The following is a 23,562-nucleotide window of genomic DNA, read 5'->3' on the forward strand; positions in this document are numbered from 1 at the left end:
CTGCAGGTCAGCATGGAGACTCAGAGGCGAGCAGTAAAGTTGATTCTTTATTCAAGGAAAGAGAATACAAACAAAGAAACCTACAGCAAGACTAGCCTCTGTAAATGAGTTGCCAGAATTGACAGTCTGGGCCTCCCACTTCCCCCTAAGTCTCTTCCCTATCCAGCTGTTTTCCCCACAGTCTTAAGCTCTGTCAGTAGCCCCCCCACCGCACTTTCTGTGCTCATTGCTCCACTACATGCAAAGCTCTTTGAGCCCTTGGAGACAAGCTGGGAGGACTGACAGGCTCCTGTGAATCTGTTGCTGCCTCAGCCCCCACCTCCTCCTCAGCTGCCTGTTCTACATCTGCAGTGTTTTCTGCCTCTTCTTCTTCTCTCTCACTCAAGCCTGTTGCTTGTTCAGCATCCAAGTAGTCTTCCCCCACCTCCTCTGACTGGTCTTCATTGTCCCACCACCACTCCCCTGGCTCTGAGACTTCCTCTTCTGAGGCTTCCCTATGGGGTTCTCTGGCTGGAGCCTCTTCACATGACACCTCTCACCACTCCTCATTGCCCAGCCAGTCCCTGATAGCATTATATTGTAGCTTCTCAGTTACATTGTTCCATCTACCTGCCTACCAATGTATTTCTCTACATACAGTATATCATTTGGAATGAGGCAGTTTCATAGCTACATTAATTTTTTAAAACCATAGATATACTGTATGTCTTCGGAAACCAGGTATATCTATAAGGCATTTCTGTGGTGTAAATCTTGGGGTGAGATGAGATGTTTAGAGGCTGATGTCTGTCCATATGCTTAAGGCGTTGGGTCACACTTTCAAGTTTTATTCAGAAAATTAATTATACTTGTGCACAGGCTTAAAAATGGAGCTACAAGCTGATGTGTCCTAAGATCCCAAAGCGTTTCGCCAGTTAGCAAATGCGAGGCGGTGTGTGTGTGGGGGGGGGGAACATCACACATAATAAATGCTGAAAATAGAAACTGTCAGAACTGTGAGGAGAAAAGCCCAGAAATAGATGAAACTTGTACTTCTGGGGCGGGGAGCTCAGAAATAAATAACCATATAATTAATTCAATTTTGCTAATCCTTGGAAAAAGATATCAGAAGAGCTACATCCCAATTTCCGCTGACTTTTCAACCCCCACTCCAAGACATAACTCTCTAGATCAGCGGTTCTCAACCTGTGGGTCCCCAGATGTTGTTGGACTACAACTCCCATCATCCCTGAGCTCTGGCCTTGCTAGCTAGGGGTGATGGGAGTTGTAGTTCAACAACATCTGGGGACCCACAGGTTGAGAAAGGCTGCTCTAGACACTGGTAAAAATTTAACTCATACAACCAAAGTGGGTGGTTATTGTGCCATTCATTACCACCTTGGGGGCAGGAAACCACTTGCCTCCTAGACTTAATCAGAAAGAACTGCAGAACAAGATGCAAATCAACTACCTGGTACTGAATGTAGGCATGAATTCGCTCCAGCATCCCTTCAGAAGTGTATTCATAGGGCAGGTAAGGATCAACCTGGAGGAAGGGAAAAGCACAGCACAGGCATGGATCAGTGCAAGAAGGCTATCCCCATCACCACTTTCTGTCGAGTGAAAAACCCACTATCTTGTAATCTGCATGCCTAACATGTTGCATTGGAAGAAAGAGGCAAATTTGTAAATTTGATCACACGTCCTTAATCTGCAGCCTTCCTCAAGTTTTGCAGGCTTTTGAATTATTGGCAAGGATCTGGGAAGACAGAAGAGCTCAGCAAACCATATGTGTGGGAATAAGATGCCAGAAGGAAGGAAAATATGCAGTGAACAAAGATTTAACCTCCAGAGCATGGGAATATCCATTCAGATAACATGTGATTTGATAGCTGAAAAGCCATGCATTTTTTTTCTCCAATAGGAAATCTAGAAATCTAGTGGCAAGGTGGTCAGTAATCTGACAGTTATCAGATTTTTAAATCCCCAAAACCCAGAACTGCAGGCCATCACCTCCCATTAAGAGTTGCAAAGAAGGATGCAAATATTCTTCAGATCACTTCAACCAGAATTGATTCATCCCTCCAGAATTGTTTTCTGGTGCAAAGCTGTTGAAGTGCGCAAGACTGCTGGCTTGTTCAGCTGGGCCTGCCTGTGTGCACATGACTTGGCTTCAGGCTTGCTCCTCGGCAAAGCTTTCCTTGTGTATGAGCCTCTCCTCCTTAGGAATGCTGGCAAGCATCCTGATGGATCTGTCAGAAACACTCACAACAGGCAATGCCAGCAGATGCCTGCCTCCATCTGCTACCAGGAGACAGGTGGATGAAGCCTCATCTTGAAAGGAAAGAGACCCAACAACAGATGGGCTCACCAGGACAAGTGGCTCCTAATGAGCTTCCGCCTTCCCTTTCCCTTTCCCCTCTCCCTCTTTTTGTAAAAAAGATCAAAGTTGGTTAAAAATATGCCAATTAAGAATCAGACTAAAGCTCGGTGATTAAAAGTGCATGGCATCTTCTCTGCTTCCAGCAAAAGACCCCTGTATGCTCTAGATAGGCCCGTTCTTCTTCTGAAGAGCAAAGAAATAACTATAAAACCCATCACACTAGGGGAGTTTGGTTTTTAAGCAGCTTAACAGTGACTGATGGCAACAGGATAGATTTCCTTTGAACTGAAGAGGTATCTGATCTTACATCTTCCTTTCACCCTCTCACCTGTTCTTTTCCCATTTGATACTAAGACTGTGAACACAGGCATGTCCATGTTGGGCTTTTCTGGATTTGATCTCTAGAAGCTGGCTAAGAACTGTGCTGATTTTTCACATTCATTCTTTCTCAGATACAGCATAGACTTAGGCTGTATTCCTAAACACATTGGCCTGTGAGCATAAGTGAGCATAGGTGCTTTCGGCCCCGCATGGGTTTTTTGGGGGGTTTTTTTTGAGGAGGCCAGGTCCCCTCAATGTTCAGAGGGTGTTTGGCTCCACCCTCTGGCTTCTCACAATGTCTGGACATCATGCAACATCACATGGGTGATGTCAGGATGTTGAGCTGGGCTCCCTTTGGTCATTCTGAGAAGATGGCACCTCTGGCTGTGAGCCAGGCCTGTTGAGCCTAGGAGGCCTTTCTTCAAATTAAGCTTCCTGACAGTCAGCACAATCAACAAGGGGAAATAATATGCAAAATCCCCAGTGCTCAGTTTAATTGGGGACAGACAGAGCCCAGTTCCTTCATTTCTTGCCAGGTGCTGTTTCTAGAAGGTTATGGGGAGCCAATGATTTAGATTAAATTGGGGGTGAGGGTGAAGTTGGAGTTGTGGCTTGTAGCATTTCCTGCAGTTTTTAGCTGAAGTCCCAAATAGGCATGGTGGCCGGCCCTGCCATGAGGCAGAATGAAGCAATTGCCTCAGATGGTAGGTGCTGAGGTGGAGTGTTGTGGTACAGCAGCAGTGGCCCTTCTGGTTTTTCCTCCCGCATCCCCTAGTCATGCCCCTCTGTTGGAGAACCAAGATGCATGTGCCCCGTAAACTTGCCTGCCTATTGCATTGCCATTGCTGAAGTAAGATTCAACAACCAGTCCAACCAGCTTCTGTATGTGGCATTTGTCCCTTGTCTCAGGCAGCAAAATGACTTGGGCTGGCCCTGACAGGCAGCACAAAAGGTTACTTCTGGCCTGGGATTGAACGGAAGTCTTATTCCTCTTGCCCCAATGATAATAATAAAAAGACAAAGGAAGTAAATGGCCATTTCCCAGCTTTACAGGCTATGTTTCATCTCTCCATCTATCATCATTCTTTTATTTCCCATCCCACCCCCCACTATCCCCAAAGAAGAAGAAAAAGCCCTGAGGAATCTCATTGGATATTTTACATTTTGGGCTTAAGCTTTATTGCACCAGAAAAGTCAAGCTGTATGTAAAATGGGTCCCTGCTGCTGAGAGAGATTAGCATTTAAATGAGGGATATGATTAGCTACTAAATCCAGCAGGGCTATGGAAAGAACATTGGAGTGGAGGGAAGAAGGAGAGACTCTAAATGTTAGGGCACTTGAGAACACAAAACATCCTGTACAAATCTGCATAGAAGCCCACTATAGCCAAATTCCTATTTGGGAGTGCCCAGCTTGCTGTCTGCCTTCCATAATAAAGGTTCTGAATTTCATAGAGACTGGGACCAGCTTAGTTGTTTTCCCATTACTCACCAAAAGGGTGGTTGTATAGTGGTACCTTGGGTTACAGATGCTTCAGGTTACAGACACTTCAGGTTGCAGACTCCGCTAACCCAGAAATAGTACCTTGGGTTAAGAACTTTGCTTCAGGATGAGAACAGAAATCGTGCGGCAGCAGCGGGAGGCCCCATTAGCTAAAGTGGTACCTCAGGTTAAGAACAGTTTCATGTTAAGAACGGACCTCCAGAACGAATTAAGTTCTTAACCCGAGGTACCACTGTATGTCCCTTTTTTTAAACAGAGGAAAGTATTCTAACTGAAGGGCTGTCTCTTCCAAATCAGGTCTAATTATAATGAACCCCAGTAAGGAAAAGTATTGTGCATCATGAGACTCCACTGTTAGCCCCGGGAATCAAAGCTGCCTCATCTCAGATCAATCACAGCTCCCCTGTGGGGGCCCAATGTGCATAAATCATGTTAATAAAGGTATAAACAAACTTTTCATCTGTACAGAACCTCCTGCAATCATACTCAAGTGACCATCACATTATTTCTCCTTTTGGAGGCAGTGGAAGACAGGAGTGCCTGGAGTGCTCTGGTCCATGGGGTCATGAAGAGTCTGACACGACCAGATGACTAAAGAACAACAACACCATGCCTAAGTTCAAAACTATGTGTGTTTTCCAGCATTACCATAATTATGGAAGCTGAAGCAGTAGTAAGATGGGAGGTAGGAGGGATTCAATAACTTGGGGGCCTTAAATTATGGTTGGACACTCAGTGACTCCTTTAATAGGATTCCAAATTTCAGCTGAAAGCTCAGTATGAATAGGTTGCATCTATGCACAAAAACCAAGCATTAATCAAGTAAAGTAACTGAGACAATCTGTGCTCAGATTCTTGTCTGCAACAAAGACAAGTTTCTACAATCTTGGTATTTTGAGATCAATTCTGGTAGAGTGTACGAGGCTGTAGACAGAAGAGACACATTTGGATGCACGCAGAGATAAGGTGTAGCAGCTCCGAATTGCTGTGATTTCTCATGTTCTGGCTGCTATTTATACACGCTATGTGATTTCCTTTGCCTTTATCATTCAAATGGATAGTACATTTTAGGAATGGATTATGGAACACCTCTATTCTTACTTTGTTCCGCATGCCTTTGCTTTTTGGCAGCAGACTGCCAATGGGAGGAGAGCCATATCTCAAAAGTATCTTTCAGCATTCATCTAGCTGGCATCTGGACACCTCCCAAACTTTGTGGTCCAGCACAATAATGTGAAGATTGTTCAGGTAGCTAAAGCTGATGGAAGAATTATCTCACTGAAGTTCATGTCTAACAAACTTTTCAGATTCAAATCATCCAGCCATATAAAGTATTCTCTGTTAATGTAAGCTTCACAAATTGCAGCTGCCTTTGAAAAATGGAAACAAATGGGGGGAAAAACTTAACAAAACAGCCAAAACGAGGTTGACATTGGATACTTTTTTTGTCTGTTGTTAATATCCTGTATATTTTTCCCACTGATATACTGCTTCACCATTTGTCATGAAACTATTCCAAAAGGAAGAATCCTTATGTTCAGAACACTTCTCACATGGTGATGGAGCCACAGAAGACTGACCAGAACTTCACCACTACAGTGGGACTTGTCCACAAGGGATACACAACATCTAGATCAGGGGCAGAAAACATGATGCCATCCAGGTGTTTCCAGACTACAGTTCCCATCAGCCTCAGCTAGCATGGCTAATGGTAGGGATTATGAGTGTTGTAGTCCAGCAATATCTGGAAGGCATCACATTGGATCCCTGTGCTCCACCTAGTCAATGTTCAGAACCATACTAATCCTACAGCTCTAGAATGCTATGATAATGTCACTGTCCTAGGAGCATCTCAGCAGGCAATGAGCAGCAAATGAGTCACAAGCCAAGGGCTCTCTCTCAGTTTATGACCCATCTTCTGTCTACTGTTCCAGTCACATATGTGCTAAATGGAGTTACTTCTTCTCTTCTGATGTATGAATAACTCCAAAGGCTGTAGGAGACACTGCTAAGCAACCTTCTGCCATAAATATCTCAGATGAGAGTTCAGCAAGGCTGGAGATTGTACCCATTATATCTAATTACAGGTGCAAACGGTAATCAGTTTCGACATAATGACAGGAGTTGATACTGCCTATGAATTATTGAACTTGCCCTGGTTTGATTCGGGAACCTTCAGACAGGAAAGTGATGGGCGCTTCTGTGAGTTCCTTAAATAGAAGTGTCTAGCTTGTCGTAGCACAGATTGCCTACTCGACTCTCCTAGCAGAGAGCTCTGCATTGTACTTCATTGTTCACACATAAAATAGATTTCTATAAGACAGAATTGTCCTACTTTAATTCTAAAAGCAAGAGAGAAAAAAGAGAAATCTGCTTTTGTGGTACTGGTGGTGTCAATGTTGCATTTCACCAGCTTATTTATTTATTTGGCAGATTTTAAAAATGCTTCACAACCAGAAGCTAAGATGAAATGAGGTGAAATGAAAAAAGACACAGACTCTAAAAACAATACAACCATTTCTACAACTATATAGTTAACATTTGATAGGCCCACACAAGGAAAAGCCTTCTTAGTTAAAAAATACATTCAGTACCTAAATACATTCAGCACCTAAATATCAAGATGCTAGGCACCTACTGAATTTCAGCTGCTGATTCCAGAGCGCTGGAGCTGCAACACTAAAAGCCCAGCTTCTGGTACAAGCTAAGTGCACCTCTGGGGCATGTGATCGTCTCAGCTGTGCCCCATCCAAGCAGCACAGTTGATGGGCAGGAGAAAACGGGATGCAGTGGTCCCTTAGGGAACATGGTCCCAAGTTGTTTAGCGCTTAGAATGCTAGAATCAACACCTCAAACTGCACCTGGTTTCATATGGGCAGTTTCATGCATATGTCAGCAATGGCCTTCTGCTCTGCTCGGTTCTTTTCAAACAATGGCACAAGGAAGGCTGCAAGAACACCACTGATGGACGGCCATGATGGATGGACTCAACATTAATAGGCATGGATTGTAGGTGCCTTCTCAATGGACACCACATGGTCAAACTGCTTTGAAGATATGAGAAGATGGTGCATCAATAAAGTAACTGTGGCTCTGACACAGGCAACGGAGATGGAGGAGAGGGCAAAGAGAAGATCTACAGAATGGCCACAAACACCATTTCGAAATGCTCACAATAGCACCATCGCAACTAGCAAGTCACTAAATTTATTTACTGCACGAGAGACTGACTTGCACTGGCTTTTTAAGCAGGGTGTGTTTGCAGTTTTATTTGTTAACTCCTCATTTCTAGCTGTTTCAGAATGGATCTCATTGGGCTTATTACAGAACAGTTGCAACTCAAGCACATTCAGCAATATTTACTCTCTACAAAGGCTGCGTGCGTATGTCAAGAATCTAGTGCACATATGCACAGATTAACAGATTTGTTTTTTGTTTTTAAGCATCCATCAAATGTAAAATTGGGAAGATGATTAATAAAAAAACAAGTACTAGAAAACAGCTGGTACCTATGGAACAATCCTTACAGTGCAGTCCTACGTACATCTACTCAGAGCCAGAGTGTAGTATATAGTGAGAGCCTGTGTGGTGTGGTGGTTAGAGTGTTGGACTAGGATCTGGGAGATCAGAGTTCATCTCTCTACTCAGCTGTAAAGACCAAGTCTCAGCTTAACCCAGGCCTGGAGCACCCATGAGGCAGGGTGAAGCCCCCGAGGTGGGGGAACACCCACGGGCCCCCCACTCGCTCATTTCCTCTGCTGCTGGCATCGGCAATGATTTCTGGTGAGATCTCACTGAAATCTTGAAAGACTTCGTGGAGTGCATGGGATCTCATGAGGTTTAGGTGAGATCTTGATGGAAATGGATGCCAGTGCTGGCTCCACTTCTCCACTGGTGGTGGAGGCAGTGCGGCAGGTGGCACAGCTGGTGGCAGGGCGGCACTTCCTGTTTTACCTCAAGCGACAAAATGGGATGCAGTGCGCCTAGTGAACCTATCTCATTGAAAGCGATATGGAGAAAGGAGAGAGTCACATACTACCCCACCCTGGGCTCCAGGTAGTCAAGGTGGGAAATAAAGGGAATGATTAAATAAATAAGTCTTACTCCCAGGTAAGCGTGCGTAGGATTGCTGCCTCAACCTACAAAGGAACAAAAGCCCCAAATGAAGGCAGAAGGGCCTAAAAATTGTGAAGCCATTACTCGCAGAATACCAGGTTTGTGGTGAGACTTTAGCTTGTCTGGCTCCCCAAGAAGGAGCAGAGCAAGTCATTGTATTAAGACAGATTGTGGTGGCCTAATTCTCTGAACTTAAGAACACATATAAAAAACCTTTTGATCAAAATCCATCAAAATAACTGGTCTTGAGCAAGTCGAGTGTCGGCATATATCATGCTCTTGGCCTGAAGCTGACTAAGTACCACTTCATCATCACGCTTTCCTTGGAGTGAGCTTGTTTCACTCTCTGGAGGAGTGGTTCCTTCTATCATTATCACCCTGCCATCTGATCATGAGTAAACTATTTCCTACCCATCAGATGAAGGAGAGAAAAAGTACTTCTTAGGATTGCATAAAGGCAACTAAGGCTTAAAACAACCAAGGCATCATAAGACAAATGCAATAATCACATGAAACACACAATGGCACAATGCCACACTTAGTGGCCGCAAAGAATAATTTTTATTTAATTTACTCTAGAGAGTCTAATACCGGCAGAGTCATCCCGCAGCTAAATTGCACAGCCCTCAAAGAATAAGTAAGCAGACTTGGCTCTGGTACAATGCTTCACCTCTCAATTAGGTTTTGGCTTCCCCTCAGTTCCAAGGCCAGAACCTGGCACCATCAGAGCTAATGTTCTACTAAATTACATTTTGGCACTTTGTGCTAAGTTCAGTAGGTCTACATGGGTACAATGTAAAATGGAATCTGGCCTCAAACGGAGCGTGTTTGTATCCTCTTTCTCCCGCAGAGGGAGACCACCGCTCTTATGATAGATGGTGTTCTGGAAAGGTCTCAAAACACCGCAGTGACCAACAGGAGGTAGGAAGTGTCGGATTTTAATTAAACAATTATTTTGGAGGAATTGGCACTTTGCTGTGGCCTTGACTGCACAATCTGAATGTATAAACAGAAGGAAGAAAAGAAAGAGATAATGCAAGAGGTGCTCTTGGGACCGTGGTGAACAGATGGGTCATCAGAAATAGTGTAGCGAAGATGAGTGCTTCGATTACAGTGACAAGGGCAGGAGGAAGAATGCAGAAAAGACAAGATAATGAGGAAAGTGGTTGTGCCCTAGGGAAGGCAGGGAGGGTGATCTGAATGAGAGCCACAGTGGAGGAGGGGGAGATTCCAGAGGGGGTGGGAAACCACGTTTCTCACATCCATCAAAGACTCCCTTTGCACTCTGGTGCCAGGAAGGGAACAGATGCCATCCTCACAACAGGAGCCATCAAAAACCACCAGCATGTGTAGCCCTGACAGCCTGCATAAGAAGCGAAGAAGTAACAAGTTTTTCTTAATTATGTTCAGGTTTATCTAGCTGAATAGGCATAAGGTGGGTAAAATGGGAAATGGGTGGGTGGGGGAGAGAAAGACATGTCAGAAGACACTTCACAGTATGTATTCTCCTTGACATCCATGGAGTAACACAATGTTTGTTTAGTAGGCCCCTTTGGACTTTGTGAGGCTATTAGCAGCACTGAGAGGAGGAAATAACTCAAAGAAGCAGATGTGTACCTTCCTTTTAAAATAGGCCCAGATACAATATCACATGCTGTCAGGGAATCAGGAGCAGGAGCACTGGGGAGAGAGGATTGGGAGAGCGAAGGGGAAGAATCCGAGGGCAGCGTAGGGGAGTATGACAGTGGCCCGATAGATTCCATGAGCTTCTCCAGTGAATCAGAAGATTCCCAGAAGGGGGCGTCGATGGTCAGGGCAAGGGGGGTGCCAGGGGGGACGCACCAGAAACAAGGAGCCAGAGGGGAACCCCAAAGCAGCAGTGGAGGATCGGGACCAGTTTCCCCACCAGAGCGTAGTGGGGGGGAAGAGTCACATGTGTCAGGGGCAGTGCCTCCTCCAGAGAGGGAGTCAGGGCTGACCACGCCTCCAACGGAGGGGAGGTCAGTTGCAGCTAGCCCCCCCGAAGGGGGAAGCAGTGACAGCAGCAGTGGAACGGTCAGGAGGAAAGCTGCTGGCTGGGCGCGCGCGCCAAGTTCAAATGTGCAGGCGCGCGGGACAGCAGGAGACCCGGATGGGGAACCAGCTCCTAAAGCCCGCCGGAGGGAGGGAGAAGGCTCAGGGGAATCAGCGGGAGAAGAGGCTAGAAAGGGCAGAACCCCGGCGGGCAGGCGGACCCAGAGGAAGAAGGAGCAGCGGAGAAGGTGGAGCAAGGCTAGAATCTTAAATTGGTGTCAAGGGGGAGGAGACTCAGACGGAGCATCAGTGGTCTGACACTTAAGACGTGGAGCTGCGCGCTGCGGCTCTGGAAGTGAATCTGAACTTCAATAAAGACTTTTATACTTAACAACGAAGCAGCGTTGGTCCTTTGTGAGCTGGGACCTAGGGTAGCTCTGACACATGCTATTCTGGAACAGCAGTCTCTGTGAGAAGCCCTTCCTCACCAAGGCCCAAACTGGACCTGGCATTAATTGCATGAATGCTATTGTTGTTGTTTTTGGTTATGTAAATAGCAGCCAAGGGATAACTGGAGCAGCCTTAGGAAGGGAATGGTTAACTTTTTCTCTCCCTGCCACAATTCCATTGGCAGCAATGGAAGCTTCCCTTGAAATGCAAATAGCAGCTTCAGACAGATGTCTGTGCTAATGTGATGTTCATAACTGCACCACTTGGAGAGTTCAGGTGTGAGGAACTCAGTAATACCAAGGTGTCATTAAAGGGGGCGTCCCATTGATACTCTGAATGAATGAAATTTTTTTATTTCGGCCAAACAGCCAGCATACCATTGATATTCTGTAACAAGGAACATTCCCTTGAATAAATCTAATATTTCCTTCTTGGTTGGGAAACAGGTAGGAAGACTCAGTTGCTGTATGGAGAACAATCTTTCTTCTTTGGCGATCACTCATAGCCGAGTAAGATTGTCTTCCATAAACAGGGTTTTAACAATGAGTCCGTAAGTGAGGGTGGAGGCCAATTCTGGATTCACACATCCTTCCACAGTGGGAACTTTGGTTTCCGGGCGGGAGTTGATCATGGTGTGGATTTGCCAAGCGTGCCTTCCTCTTAGCACATTTCTCCCTTGCGTCCTGAGTCCTGTCTTCAAAGCCCATGATACCTTTGGTAAAGGCTGTTCTCCAACTGGAGTGCTCACAGGTCAGTGTTTCCCAGTTGACGGTGTTTATACTACATTTTTAAAGATTTGCCTTGAGACTGTCTTTAAACCTCTTTTGTTGACCACCAGCATTAAGCTTTCCATTTTAAAGTTCGGAATAGAGTAGTTGTTTTGGAAGAGGATCACCAGGCATCCGCACAACGTGACTGGTCCAACGAAGTTGATGTTGCTTCAACACTCATGATCTTTGCTTCTGCCAGTACACTGATATTAGTTCGTCTGTCTTCCCATGTGATGTGTAAAATTTTTCAGAGACACCATTGATGGAATCTTTTGAGGAGTTGGAGATGGCGTTTATAAGTTGTCCATGTTTCACAAGCATATTGTAAGGTTGGTAGTAACAATGGCCAGTAGTAGTAGTAGTAGTAGTAGTAGTAATACCATCTGACTGTGTTGCTCCAGCCACTCAGGGTGGCTAACATAGTAACAGGTCATCTCACCTAGATGTGAGCTTCCTCTCAGTCTCTAGGCATGTCAGCTGAGCCACATTTTTGTAGAGGTGCTCTGGAAGTGGGCTTTATTGCAGCAGTACCAATGTACCATGATAAATACAGTCTCTTAAAAGAGGGCGCCTCCATTCAAATAATGGGTAGCAAGCAAACGTACTCACAACCCAGGAATAGATTCAAATATATGATTTCTCCACAGGAATCTGGGTCTCCAACAGGAATCATAGCTCCGAGAAGAATAATGAATCCTTCTCAAACAAAATTGTGGGAGGAAGGTAGGGGGGAGAAAGCCCAACCTAAATGTTATCAGCCAAATAAATAGAAAATAATGCAATTGTCTAACAGTGTGTAGCAGCAGCCTGGGGATATTTTAACCAGCTATTTTCACAGCAATGCTTAATATGCTACTCTCCCAAGCATAGCCTGAAATATATAATTTTCCATTATATTCCTGTACATTTGACTTTAATATAATGAAGGCTTCTCCCTTCACTACACCAGAATATTGGCTGTATTAAATTGCTTGTGTAAGAACCGTGGTTTTTTCTTTGAAAATGTAGAAGCTGAAGTTCAAGCAAGTGACCTCAAAGGAAAGCCACCCCGTCTCTGCCTGTCGCCTTTAACCTCTCTGCTAAGAGCTGTAATTCATCACAGGGACAATACTCCCAGTGTCACCTTTCCCTGTGGGCTGCAATTTGTCTTTTTTGTCTCACATGCTCTCTTGGCTTCATGCAGCTGCTCTGTAGTCTCTTCTCCTTATGCTATGAGATGCTGAGTGTCGCAAGGGAAAAAAAGGTAAGCTCTTGCTATAATTATCTCCAGGAACCATAACTTATGTTGGATAGCTGGACCAAAAACATGAGCGCATAAACTAGGCCAACACAACCTCTGAGGGGGGGCTCTTGAGCTTCTAGCTCAGCTGTGTTTGGCTGGTGGGTCCGCAAACTGTGCAGACATAAACCCAGCACAGAGAAGCTTGCAGAAGCTTTAGTAACAAGCAATGCTCTTCATTCAGCTCAACAAGAGAAGGAGCTCTGCACACTTAGACTATCTACTGTAGGGGTAGCCAATGTGGTGGCTTCCAGATGTTGTTTGACTAATCAGGTCTAACCAGCATGGCCCATGCTTGGAGATGATGGGAGTTGTAGTTCAGAAACATCTGGAGGATGCCATGTTGACTACCTCTGTATTACTCACAAATTCAAAGATTCCCATTCTAGTCAGATTGGAGGCAGGGGAATAAAACTTCAGGACATAGACAGCCTGTTGAGAACGTCCATTCTAAGCCCCCCAGTCTCCTCCTCAACCTCGCCATTGTTGTTTTTTTCTTTGTACATTTCCTGATGCAGCAGAACAGTGTTTCAAAGACAAAATATCAGGGGAACCCAACAGCAAAAAGACTATAATAAGGCTTTCAAGCTTTTAAGGTAGGTCAGTTTTTAGGCCTAATTGCCTTGACAGCATCTCTAATATCCCAGCCCTTTAAAAATAAAAAGGAGCAAAGTGGCTGCAAATCGCTTTGTATTCTCTACCGCTTTCCGGGTGGTTTACAGAACATATTTCTGAAAGCAGCTCTAATGTGTTGAGGGAGTAGCCTAGGAAGATGCGTTCCGGAATGGGAACTGAGGGTAGGACAGGGTTGAGGGGGTATGCCAGCCAACCATTTTCTCTCAGAGTTTCACAGCACATTTCAGTTGCATTGTGGTATCCAAGTTTTCTTACATCTTAAACTAAAATGAAGGGTGGATCCAAACTCCATTGTTGTCAGTGGGATCAGGAGCTGTTAAGCTAGAACCTGGAGCCCCTGACTCTGTTTGCTTCTACCCCATGTGTGATCACTACCACTTCTGGTTCCGCCCTTGAGGGCAGCTGCATCACATCCTTCTTGGTATCCCTGCTGTTTGTGGGATGACCTTGCCCACCCACCTGTCTGCTGATTGGGCAAATATGTTAATTTTTGTTTCCTCTGGTTTCTCATTTTCCAGTCTTCAGTTCTTCACATTTCCACATTTTTGCTTTTTTTAAAAAAAAAATTCTCTTGAAAATTAATCAGTATTTTAGTGCAAATTTGCAAGAATAGATGGAGAATGGTTCAGCTGGAAGCCAGGGGCTCAACCTGTGCTCTACATACACAAAGCTCCTCTGTTGCTTCAGCAGGGAACAACCTCAGCCCTGTATGATAGTAACACTACTGCCTCCTGATGGTGAGTCTCGCCCATACTGGAAGGTGCTGCTTTGCTGAAAGGAGTCCGGCTCTCTTCATTGGTCTCTTACTGTCCCAGAGTGGGGGAGTCTCTGATTTCATTGAGTCCCCCATGGAGTCCTCTGAGTTTGAGGATGGCAGTGCCACACCCTCCGGTTAGGTGGGAGACAGGTACTGCAGGTTTGTCAGGTAGCAGCACGTCTGGAGCAAGCCCTTTGACTTCCTTATCAGAGGCCTCCACTTCATCGGCCAAAGAGGCCTCCTGCCTCCTGGCCCAGCATTGCCACAACAGCCAGTATTATTCTGCACCCTTTCCCCTAGCAGAAGCATTTTTGTAAACATCATTTGTTCGGAGAACTGTACTACAAAATTCAGGGGAGTGTGAATTTTGAAGGATAATCATGTGTCAGTTTGCATATTGGTTTGAGAAGTGCAGACTGTGAACAAAACCAGTCCCCCCCCAACACTAATTTCTTGCTGATGCAGCCCCACCTTTCTGTCTGAGACCGAGGAGTTGAACAAACAGCTCCTGTCATTTATACGAATGACAAAACCTAAGGATTCATATAGCGACATTGCTCTGGATTTTCAATGCGAGTCAATAAGAGACCAGAATTCATAGTTGGAAGATGAGCGCCTAACTTGGTCCTCCGTTTGAAGTGTGTCTACTGCATGGGTGGGGAGAGGTCTCATTGCCACTCTTCTGCTCTTCATTGAAAGCAGTTCAATCTGTTTAACACTTGTTAAAGAAAAGAAGGCTCTGAAGGTCTTATTTTAGCTTCCTGACCGCGTTCTTTTGAAATGTGAGGCCTGGCCCAACTTGACCCCCTTTGGAGGCTTTCATCTCATACAGTTCTCCAACAACAGGGAAATCTTGCCCTACATCATTATGGACCAATTTTGAACTTGAACCAAATATAGGCCCACAGTTGGAGCAAAGTGGTTCTAGAGTAGATACACAGCTTCTATAGCAGAAGGCTGACAATGGAGCCTGCTTGTGAGGAGACATGCCCCACCTGCTTTTAATCATGCTATCTGCTGTTGCCTCTTCAGTCAAATACATTAAGAAACCTCCCATTTACCCTATTTTCTCTTGTTTACATGCTCAGAGAATAGTTATGTTTCTCAGGGTATTTCTCAAAATTTTGGAGATATGGAAATCAGACCCCCCCCACATCAGACTAGCTACTCAGATGCTGGAGAGTTGTTATTGCTTCCTATTACCTGGTTGCTAGTTTGAGCGGTCTAAATTTGATTAATTGAACTTAATGGTGGTGGAGGGGAAGGATATTAATTTATTTGTTTCAGGGCCAAGACTTCACAATGCTGCTTACTTCATACTAACATAAAATATAAAACCACAACATCTGATGAAACTAGAGGCACCAAACACAGCAGCAGAAGTATAGTATACTTGCAAGGGTGGGGAGAAAAGTCTCAGAATAGATAGGTCTTTAACTTCCACCTGGGATGGTAGGGTGATTTGAATCTCAACTGGAACAGAACTCCACAACGGCAGAGCCACCACTAAAAAGGCCCCATCTCTCACGCCCAGCAGTCTAAACAAGGTAGCAAACCTTCATGTCATACAGAAACAAAAGAGTCTTGTGTCACCTTAAGGAAGAGAAGATATATTGTGGCTGTTTCCTTTACAGTCTATGAAACTGTAATGAAAAAAATAAATCTAGTACAGTGGTACCTTGGTTTGCATACGTCTTGGTTTGCATACGTTTTGGATTACAAACATGTCAAACCCGGAAGTGCGTGTCGTGTCCCGGTTTGCAACCTTTTTTTGGATTACAACCCAATTTTTTTGGATTAAGAACAAAACATTTTTGGAGGCCCCATTGGCGAAAGCACGCCTTGGGTTACAACCTGTTTTGGTTTACAAACAGACCTCCAGAACGGATTATGGTTGTAAACCAAGGTACCATTGTAGTCTTTAAGAAGCCACCAGACTCTTTGTGTTTTCTTTTGCTACAGACCAATATGGCTCCCTCTGTGGATTGGGTGATCCAGGTATACTGATTGGGGAGCTGGGACTGGTGATAGCTTCCTGGCCTGTGTTCACTTGGAGACAAGCTTGGAGTTGCTACTACGTAACGTGTGAAGCAGCAATCACTGGTTCCTAAAAAAAAATATCCCTTTTAATCGTCACTCAGTTGATTTGAGTTCCCTGATTCCTGCCAACCTTCTGAGTCAGACTTGGGTATTAAGAGAGGCACCATTTTGCAGCGCATTGTCTTTTCAAACAACAGAGACACCCATCTCCCCCACCCAAAGCAAATGGTGAGCAAAATGGAGATCAGCACATTTTCTCCCTCCAGGAGAATTGACTTTAATGATCTGGACAACTTGAAAGGCTTCTGCTGTGGGAGAAGTAAATATTCATGACAGATACATTTTAAAAGTCTTTGAGAAACCGCATCACACAGCAGGTGCTGCATTTTTCAGAAGGTCCTTTTCCTTACTTCCCAGTCATTTTTTTCTCTCAAAAAAGTGTGTGTGTGTGTGTGTGTGTGTGTGTGTGTGTGTCTACAATGCTCATATTTAAGAGGCAGCACTTGAGGCTCTTCCTCTTATTGTTGGCTGGCTTAATACAAATACTGCTAATATACTAATAATGAATAATTAAATCAAAGAAGATAAATTATCCTGAGCTTTTATAGCACTTGCATGGTAGGAATGAACAGCAGGCAAGTTGTGTTAATATCTCCTGATACAGGAGAGGCTCTGCAGAGCAATCTTTGAGAAATTGCCCAGAAGCTGGAAAAGATTTATCTGAAAACAAAGGTATAAATGCTGAGGCCTGGGGCTGATGTTACTTCTTTCTGTACATGCAATCTTAAAACTCATATCTTAGGGCTAAACTAGATGTTAACAGTGGCAAAGGTGTGACAGTTTTCAAAAAAGTGCAGGAAATACATCTGGTTCCCCTTTCCTCTTTTGTATCAACTAGCAAAGGCAACCTTGGGTCACTCATGACATGTGTGTTTCACCCTCGTGAGCAGACCTCAGTGCGGACAGCAGGCCTGGTCATCTGTTTATTTCATAGAATTGTATTCATAGAATTGCAGAGTTTGAAGGAACCATGAGGGACATCTAGTCCAACTCCCTGCAGTGCAAGAATTCTTTGTGCAATGTGGGACTCAAACCCATGATCTTGAGATTAAGAGTCTCTTAAGAGGCTCATGTTCTCCCAACTATCCTTAAGACAACATTCTGTTGTCACACAAGTCACAAGGTATAAATTCTCCCTCAATATTCTACAGGGGAGAATGAGAACAAAATGCGTAGCAACCATTTTTCGCAGTAGCCAGATATTAACTGCAGTGTCTCATTTGGTCTTTGAATGCTTGCAAAAGTCACTTTAGAAGTATTTCTTTCAAATGTAAGTTTAGTTTTGCTTTTAACTGCAAAGATGTGTGCTTGGTAAAACCAGGAGCAGAAATGCTAGCATTGGGTTTGCCATATGTGGGTCATTGCTATGAAATAGTTGAATGTGTGTGCCTGTCCTATGTTATGTTTATGTACATGAAGGGATGGGTGGATCTGTCAGTTCTGTTTCGTCTTCACTTCTCATTTTTTTCCAGTCTTCAGTTCTCCCATATGTGTTTTTTTTTTAAGTCTTCATGAAAAGCCCTCTTTTCTTTTCTTCTGCAAATTTATCTGAACATATACATATTTGTATGCAATTTTGCCTAACAGACACCTTTTCTGCAGTGCAATTCCCCCTAATATAATGCATACTTGCATGTTATTTTCTTGAATATGTGTTGCAATTTTGTGCACACTTTCCCACAGTATATGGGTTTTTGTATATGGATAGGCTGAGAAACTGCATTGCAAAATTCAGAGAAGTGAAAATTTCAAAGGACAGGTCTTTGTGGCTCACATTGCTTCAGAAAGTGCAGATCAAGTAAACTTGCCTTTAAATGTGAACTGAATCAAATTTCTCCCCCACCTCTATGTACATCTTAAAATAAAGTTGGAAACAGTCATGAAACACTCGAGTGTTTTGGGAGTCACATAAGGGACAAACTCCCATGTCTTGAGATTCTAAATGCCAAGCTTTTATTTTTAACTGTGTTTGTTGAAAGTGACATTTTAAAAAATGAAACTTTGAGGAGAAGTTAAGAAAGTAAAAGCAAAAAACAGCTCACTCACTTATTAACACCTTCTAATCCAGATGGCCTGACTTTCTGTCCTACAGTTTGTAGGGGCAGGGATAGAATACACCTGAAATAGGTCATGTTTTTCTTTATTTTCCTGAGATGGACTGCAAACCCACACTCATTCTCAACCTGACACTGTCCTTGTTGAATCCACCCACTGGGGTATTTTTTATTTTTTGGCAAAATATTGAAATAAAAGGCTCAATTTCTATGACTAATAATGTTTCAGGAGGCTTGGCTGGCAGTTACCTTGGTCCTCATAATGACTTTGATAGCAGCTTCAAATTCCTCTGAATTATTGTAGTCCACTGTCCATACATGGGGTTTCCCTATAAAATCCTCTGCATAGGGATGCTGGGAGGGTACCTAAAATACAGAAAGGAAACATAATACTTCCTGCAGGGGGCACTGTGACTGCAAGCATTTCAGAAAACAAAGCAAAGCGTGAGGATCAGAAATGGCAATAAGGAAATAAAGGAAACTGAGTGGAGCTTATATATAGTACAAACTTCTTTAAGCCATGGAAGAAATGTTCATTTTCAGACATGTACTAATTCAGGTAGAAGCATCTTCTCAGATCCCTGTACATGATGTGGCTAACTGCCTCACCCTTCCCTCATGCACCGATATACATATTACAAGGTATGCACTTTTTCTTATTATAATTTTATCATGGCAAAGTGACATTTGAAGCAGCTCTCCTTCATTCTCACAACAGCTCACCTGTACAGGTCCCCCCCCTCTAACATTTTTACAAATGAGGGAACTGAGGCTGGAAGAGAACAACAGGCATTATGAACTACTACATCCCATCAGTGCAAGGATTTCTTGAGCAACAGGAACCTTCTCCCCTCTTTTCCCCTGATGCACATGCCCTACACAAATCTACCCCAGAGGGTTGGAGAAAATCTTAGAACAGATTTAGGGGGCATGAAATGGGGGAGTGGAGATAATGTATTGTTGACCATGGTGAAATCTTCACACTGATGGAATGAGGGACTTAGCACTAGGTTGAATCCCACCCAATGTACTCCTGCCCCAAATCAAAGGTCATAATCCTACCCCCAGAACACACTGGTTCTCTGAAAGGCTGGTACATTTACAGTGGGGTACAGTGCGGGACGCAGTTGGCGCTGTGGGTTAAACCACAGAGCCTAGGACTTGCCGATCAGAAGGTTGGCGGTTCGAATCCCTGTGACGGGGTGAGCTCCCGTTGCTCGGTCGCTGCTCCTGCCAACCTAGCAGTTCGAAAGCACGTCAAAGTGCAAGTAGATAAATAGGTACCGCTCTGGCGGGAAGGTAAACGGCTTTTCCATGCACTGCTCTGGTTCGCCAGAAGCAGCTTAGTCATGCTGACCACATGACCCGGAAGCTGTACGCCGGCTCCCTCTGCCAATAAAGCGAGATGAGCGCCGCAACCCCAGAGTCGGCCATGACTGGACCTAATGGTCAGGGGTCCCTTTACCTTTACGAGAGCTGAAAATAATGCCAATATATTTCACATCTGGCAAGCAATGTGACCCTTTGGTTTCAGAAAATACATGGGTAGACAAGTCTAAGAAGCCTGGGACACAAATTTCCACAGCCCTTTGGCAGCTATGGTGGCTCATTTTCCAGAAATAATGTATGTATGGAAGTGTATACTCAATTCTGACCAAACTAAACCTTCAGATGTATATTTTGCTCTAGGGGGTTTAGTTTATTCAGAATTGAGTATACACTCCCAGAGTTAATGCTAAATACTAAACTTCTGGTAAATCAGCCACCGTAGCAGCAAGAGGGCTGTGAAAATTTGTGTCCCGGGCCTTTTAGACTCATCAACCCAAGTACTATCTGAAACCCGAGGGGCACATTGCTTGCCAGATGTGAACTTTTTTCAGCTCTCCTACCCCACTATTAGAGCAGTGATGAAGCTGCAAGTATATCAGGGATGGTGACATTGCTGCTGGACTACAACTCCCATCACCCCTGACATGTCTAGCAACACCTGGAGGGCCACAGGCTGCCCATCCCTGCTTTATAAATACCCAGATCAATTAGGCTCATGTGTAAGATCTTCGCTGCATAATTTCAGAGCAGGCTTACCTCTCTCGATGTAGGCTTCCCTCTGAAGAATTCATGATTGAGTGAACTGTGGGGTGGGTTGAAACGAGCCTGCAGGAAAACACACCCATTGGCTATTGCTTCCAAGGGGGCGGGGCCCTCATAGGGGAAACCAAACCCAATGAAGAGCTGCAAAGAGAAAATTCAGATATTTCAGGCATCTTTGGCAACCACGTTATTTTAAAGCTATTTCAGTTATTTGTTTAACCCTTCAGTTCTTTGCCATGGGAGTTAATGGTCTACCAATCCTTTGCTTGGCATTTAAACCTGTTGGCTGAAAGTCCCACAATTAGTCTAGGACCAGCAACCTGTATCATTTAAGAGGACAAAAGCTGAATGGACACGTGGCCCAGACAGCCTCTACTCATTTGCATGTTTCAGTAGTCACTAATTAACAATTTGCATATAATTTTAATGAACATGGCAGATAGCAAACGATAGTCTTTGAACATTTTGCAGTTTCATTCTTCCACTTAACAATACTCTTTATTCAGAAATATTGTTGCCTTCGTATGAAAATATTTGAATTAGCCCAGGAAACTAGGGGTGGAGCTAGAAACCTTTTTTTTTTTTAATTCGTAATTTAAACAGTCATAGGAGTTGAAATTGGTGAATTTGGGATTGGGCTTGTCTCTTATCCTTTAGCATGTTCATGTCATTTTGTGAAATACATTAAGGTGGCTGATGTCAATTGGGACTGGTAGGGTGGAAGGCAGGAGGACTAACAGTAGGTGGCACCAGAGCCAATGACAGGCAGAACCAACTCATTCTAGCCTTGTTCCCATCCTCCTCCCTGCTCAGATCTACAAAGAATCAACTCAGAAACTAAGGAGGAGGAAACTGACAGGCAGTGCCAGCCACTCGACTGGCTGTTGTAAATTAGAAGGTGGGCAGCTGAGGGGTTGGTTGAAGGTAGACAGGCAGTGCCCCAGTTGCTCCACTGGTAAAATAAATACAATAAATCTCTGTATCCACATGGGGTGTCTCTGCACAAGATCTTCTGGCCTACCCTCTTTCTTTCCCTTGGGAAGAGGTGGTACATGGCTGTTTTGAGCAACGTGCTTCCATGAGCAACACCACCAATAAGTGTTTTGTGTTTGTTTTGTTTTGTTTTGTTTTGTTTTGTTTCTTTGGCATATGGAGGTTCACCTTACTGGGAGAAATGAACCCCAGAGTATATGGGCAAATCTGCCTTTGCAATTGTTTATCATGAGCTGCAAAAGAACTGTTGGTTATTTTATCTATTTGATAGTTTGCCTGAGTGAGTAATTTATATCCACCATCATCAATACCAAGCGACATCTCAGAGCAGCTTAAGTTAAGAAGAATAAGTTTCAATAATACAATAATAAAAAACCAGCACAACAATTTTAAAGTAGGTTCAGGTGATTAAGAGGCCTGGGGAAATACAATTAAAATGCCATTTCACAGCACCAAAACCCATCAAGTTGAGGACCTGGGCAAGGCTCCCTGGGGAGGACATGACAGACAGGTGAGTGCCACCACAGAGGGTTGGGGCAGCGGCAGAGCAAGCCAATCGGGCACCTGGGTGGCACGCATGCCCTGCACCCAGGGGCGGGGCCAGCTGCCCATGGGACAGGGCGAGCTGGGGCAGGATGCTCCGTGAGGCCTTTGAGGAGTTTGCCTGCCTTCTCCCACTCAGCCACTCTACAGCTGGAGGGGAGGTGGCGGGCAGACTTCTTTGGGGCACCGCGGAGCCTGTGGGTGCCCAAGCCACCATGTCACTCCCAGGAGAGACATGTGGCTCGGGTGCACTGCAGGCCCTGCAGTGAGTGCCGCCCGGCATTTTGTCACCCCCCTCAGTGGTGACACCCGGGGTGGACCGCCCCACTGCACCCCCCTTCCTCTGCCCCTGGGTTGGGGCACACAGAAGACAGCTTTAGTCAAGGTCTTTCAAGTGAGTGGTGAACTTTGAGTGGATTGTGCCCAATTTAGATCATTGCGGGGTGTGAGGAGGGAAATGGGTGGAGGTTTGACAAAAGATTTGGAGGTGGGATTCAAGCTCCATTCCTACACTGAAAGTAAAAACCATTCTGAAGTCGCTAAAGACATGAGCAAGTCACAGAAAATAATGTGTAGACACCTGAGACTTTTAAATGTTCATGGACAGAAAATGGAGGACGAACCTAATAAATTCTTTGTTGCAATTATATGCTTCAGTGAATTCTTTAGAAGCACTAGCAAGATAGCTAAAGGGTTGCAGGAACTCCTGACTCTATAATTATGAAGAAGATCCATCTGTAAGATCTTCAGCTATCTCTTCCCGTAATGAGATTAAACTTTTCCCAAACCATTTCCGCTCTGCGCTACTTTGCCCTTCTAATTCTATTATGCCATTTTCATACAAGCAGTGGCTTCATCAGCCTTGCATTACCAGCTGTGGAGGTGAACCATTAGCAGGCTTATGGAGTGATCAGATCAGGAGAGGGGAGAAATTATTCAGCAACACACTGTGGAATGAACTGGCAAAAAGAGAAAGAAAGAAAGTTTTCCCACCAACTCCAGGCAAAGAGCTCTAGTTTGAACATGTCCTATGGCCCACTGAGATGAGAGCAAGGACCCTGGAGAAGCTATGTGACTAAGGCTGCAATCCTACTCCCTAGTAAGTGGGAGTAAGGCCAATTGAATTCAATAGGCTTTACGTCTGAGTAGACTTGACTAGTTTTGTGTTGAAAACCTGCACTCCTACCAGTGCTAAGCAACCTACAGTTTAGGGCCTCTGGTTATGAGAGGCCTCTAAATCCATCTTTAACTAAATTTCAATTTTTATGTAATTGGTTAAAAAATAAAGGGAATAAGTAAATCCAACTTTAAAACAGACATTATCATTCTCTTATGACAGAAACATCCCATAAGATCTGAACTGAAAAATGCTTTCACAGCGGAATTTCATTTCCGTGATTGCAACAATATTATCATTTTTTGCAGGGTACCTTATGCCAAGAGGCACAGGATGTAAAGTGTATAGCAAGAGAAGATCAGAAAATATTCCTCGATGCCACAGGAGTGGCAAGGATCCTAACTGCTAAAAACTGGAAAAAGAAACTGTGCCAACAAAAAAGGAATAGCAAGATAAA

General features: G+C 44.3%; 1 protein-coding gene across 1 annotated transcript in view; it reads right to left on the minus strand.

Moving 5' to 3' along the window:
- Nucleotides 1-23,562, minus strand: part of MGAT5B (alpha-1,6-mannosylglycoprotein 6-beta-N-acetylglucosaminyltransferase B) — a 165,156-nt gene that overhangs the window by 3,521 nt on the left and 138,073 nt on the right. The window contains exons 13-15 of the mRNA XM_083597862.1: nt 20,447-20,593; nt 18,611-18,727; nt 1,451-1,525 (exon numbers count right to left, since the gene is read on the minus strand). Coding sequence (XP_083453988.1) covers nt 1,451-1,525; nt 18,611-18,727; nt 20,447-20,593 — 339 coding nt within the window. The remainder of the gene's footprint in view (nt 1-1,450; nt 1,526-18,610; nt 18,728-20,446; nt 20,594-23,562) is intronic.

This window comes from Podarcis filfolensis (genome assembly GCF_964270895.1).
Source record: "Podarcis filfolensis genome assembly, chromosome: 2".
Lineage (NCBI taxonomy): Eukaryota > Metazoa > Chordata > Lepidosauria > Squamata > Lacertidae > Podarcis > Podarcis filfolensis.